This window comes from Salvelinus sp. IW2-2015, unplaced genomic scaffold (assembly GCF_002910315.2).
Source record: "Salvelinus sp. IW2-2015 unplaced genomic scaffold, ASM291031v2 Un_scaffold3295, whole genome shotgun sequence".
In the NCBI taxonomy this organism is placed as follows: Eukaryota; Metazoa; Chordata; class Actinopteri; order Salmoniformes; family Salmonidae; genus Salvelinus; species Salvelinus sp. IW2-2015.
The window spans coordinates 133067-136475 of NW_019944579.1; the positions used below are offsets into that span (position 1 = coordinate 133067).

Sequence of the window (3409 nt, forward strand, 5' to 3'; positions counted from 1 at the left end):
GAATGGGATGGGAACAGTAAAAGACAGGACCGAACCTGGAGAGGAGGAAGAGGAGAGACAGCACAGTAAAGACGGAGGAAGACGAACTGGAGACGAGGGAGCGAGGACAGCACCAGTCAAAACGCACAGGAGGAAGACCTGGACGAGGGGGTGTAGGGGAGGACAGCACGAGCTGGGAGACATGGAGACTCTGGAGGTAAGGAAGGGAGGAGACTAAAGTCACAGTAATAGACAGGAAGACCTGGTAGAGGAGGACAGCACAGTAAAGGACAGGTGGTAGACTGGAGAGGAGGGAGGAGGACAGCCCAGTAAGACAGGAGGAGACCTGGAGTATGGAGGGAGGAGGAGCATGTCACAGGTAATAGAGACGGGCGAGGGAGACCTGGAGAGGAGGGAGGAGGACAGCACAAGTAAGACAGGAGACATGGAGAGGCACGGGAAGCAGCGACAGCACAGTAAAAGGACGAGGAGGAGTACCTGAGTAGGATGGACAGCAACATTATAAGACAGCAGGGGACCTGGAGAGTGGGAGGAGGACAGCACAGTAAAGACCAGGAAGTGAGACCCTGGTGTAGGAGGTGAGGAGGACAGCACAGTATAAGTTACAGAAGGAGACCTGGAGAGGAGGGAGGAGGACAGCACAGTAAATGACAAGGAGGAGACCATGAGAGAATGGGATTTAGGAGGGTAGGACTATTGTGAGAATGTTCTGACGAAATGTAATGGAGACAAGAGTAAGGACGAACAAGGTAGAGTAGGCCAAGAGATGTAGAGTACAGCGACGAGTAGATAGAGAACTAAAAAGAGGAGAACCTGGTAGAGGATGGGGAGAAGAGAGGAGCAGCAAAAGTGAAAAGATCAAGGAGATGGAGGACGGGAGATGGGGACAGTGACGGCTCACATTTACAAACCCCGTTGAATCAATGAAAAGAGCACGACGCTAAGATGTAAGAGAGAAGTGGAGGGATAGGGCACAGCACACAGATAAAGAACAAGGCACGCGCAGTACTAGAGTGAGGAGGGAGGCACATGACAGAATCAGTAGAACTGAGGGTCGTTCTAGAACCAAACTAGTCGCCCTTAGGTGTGTGCAATGCGAGAGACGCCTTAGACACTCAGACCAGATCGCAGTCTCTTGGAACCAGAAGCATAACATAGCAAGATGTCTAATAATGACTAACCAACATCCTGACGCTGGGAAAGGCAGCACCAGAGAAGTGCTGCACAACACAGTAAGCAGGATACTGCGGCCAGAAGCGGTCGAGAGAGAGAGATCCGTATCTAATAGCACAGATAGAGGAGCTCTCACCTCAGAATACCACCCGTCCAGGGCACCGGCAAAGGTTCGCTGGCACGCAAGTACAGATCAGGGCCCTGGTTTGGGTTCCCCACTCTACATAACACAGTATCGCCAAACCAGCTTATGACAAACATCTCACACGAGGGAGCGGAACATCTACCACACACTGTGCATACGTATTATAGTAAAAACATCTGGTAAGTCATATGAAACTAATAGAGACCGCACCGTACAACGAACCTGCGCACTACATGCAGCATGGGCGCCTGGGGACGAGGCTTGACCCAAAGAGAGTAACCCACCCACCGAGTTAGGCTTTGCGAGATTGTTAACCCTAGATAACAAACCTAGAGTTACTTTACCTCACCTCTGCCTGCGCGTAAGCCTCCTCTGAAAAAGGACATAATCCCAGAACAGGTAGCTAGGTGTTAACATCACTCACGCCCTCTCGGGCACTAGAGCAGCGCAGTGTTCTATACTGCTTGTACCTCTGTGGAACGCGGACCAGTAGGTAACCAGTTTACCACCAGTCTCTCTGTGGACCGGAACCAGTAGGTGACTAGTTTTACCGACCAGTCTCTCTGTGGACGCGGACCAGGTGGACTTAGTTTTAGCCACCTAGTCTCTCTGTGGACCGCGACCAAGTCGGTGAACCAGATTTACCGACCCAAGTCTCTCTGTGGGACCGGGACGAGTAGGTGACTAGTTTACGCACAGTCTCTCTGTGGACCGGACCCAGTAAGGTGACGCAGTTTACCACAGTCTCTTCTGTGGACCGGACCAGTAGGGTGAACAGTTTCCCAACCAGTCGTCTCTGTGGGACCGGACCAGTGGTGACCAGTTTACCAACCCAGTCTTCTCTGTGGACCGGACCAGTAGGTGACCAGTTTACCACCAGTCTCTCTGTGGACCGCAGTAGGTGACCAGTTTTACCACCAGTCTCTCTGTGGACCGGACAGGTTGACTAGTTTACCACCAGTCTCTCTGTGGACCGGACCAGTAGGTGAGCCAGTTTAACCACCAGTCTCTCTGTGGGACCGGACCAGTAGGTGACTAGTTTACCACCAGTCTCTCTGTGGGACCGGACCAGTAGTGACGCAGTTTACAACAGTCTCTCTGTGGACCGGTACCAGTTAGGTGACCAGTATAGACACCAGTCTCTCTGTGGACCGAGCCAGTAGGTGACCAGTTTACCACCAGTCTCTTCTGTGGACCGGGACCAGTAGGTGACCAGTTTACCAACAGTCGCTTCTGTGCAAAGTATATGATTTGATGTTTCTTTAAGCCTGCAACTAGTTACTTGAAATGAGACACATAATCATGCCAAAACATGTTTCAACAGTTGACTTCACTGACAGAGATTGAAGGTGCCAACAAATGTTATAATCATCATAAGAATGTTTTACTGTCCTGTACAAAAAATCTGCTCCTCCCTCGACGGGTCTCGATCAACTTCACGTTTTGGGGCATTGACCCACCACCTACTGGTCCGGTCCACAGAGAGACTGGTGGTAAACTAGTCACCTGGTCCGGTCCACAGAGAGACTGGTGGTAAACTAGTCACCTGGTCCGGTCCACAGAGAGACTGGTGGTAAACTAGTCACCTACTGGTCCGGTCCACAGAGAGACTGGTGGTAAACTGGTTACCTACTGGTCCGGTCCACAGAGTGTAAAGCAGAAGAACACTGCTGCTCAGCCAAGGCTATATTCAACACCTAGCTACCTGTGGAATGTCCTGTTCAGAGGAGCTTACGGCGCAGGCAGAGGGAAGTAACTCTAGGTGTTATCTAGGTAACAATCTCAACCTAACTCTGTGTGTGTATCTCTTTGTGTGTGTGTCCCAGGGATGCTGATGATGCGGTACACGGTCGTGATGGTTATGACTACGATGGTTACCGTCTCCGGGTGGAGTTCCCCCGTAGTGGTCGTGGCGGGGGGAGAGGGGGGATGGGCGGTGGAAGGGGCGGGGGTGACGGAGGAGGACCCAGAGGAAGATATGGACCTCCATCACGACGCTCTGAGTACCGGGTCATCGTCTCCGGTCAGTGTGTGGCTTAGATCTGTGTTTGTGTCTGGTCCGACTGTCTGTATGGTGGTCTCTCTCCTAGC

General features: G+C 51.9%; 1 protein-coding gene across 1 annotated transcript in view; it reads left to right on the plus strand.

The window, feature by feature from the left end:
* LOC112075626 (serine/arginine-rich splicing factor 1A) overlaps positions 1-3387 on the plus strand; it is a 15284-nt gene extending 11897 nt beyond the window's left edge. Inside the window, exon 2 of the mRNA XM_024142593.2 lies at positions 3145-3387. Coding sequence (XP_023998361.1) covers positions 3145-3358 — 214 coding nt within the window. The 3' untranslated portion in view covers positions 3359-3387. The remainder of the gene's footprint in view (positions 1-3144) is intronic.
* The last annotated feature ends 22 nt before the right edge of the window (positions 3388-3409 follow it).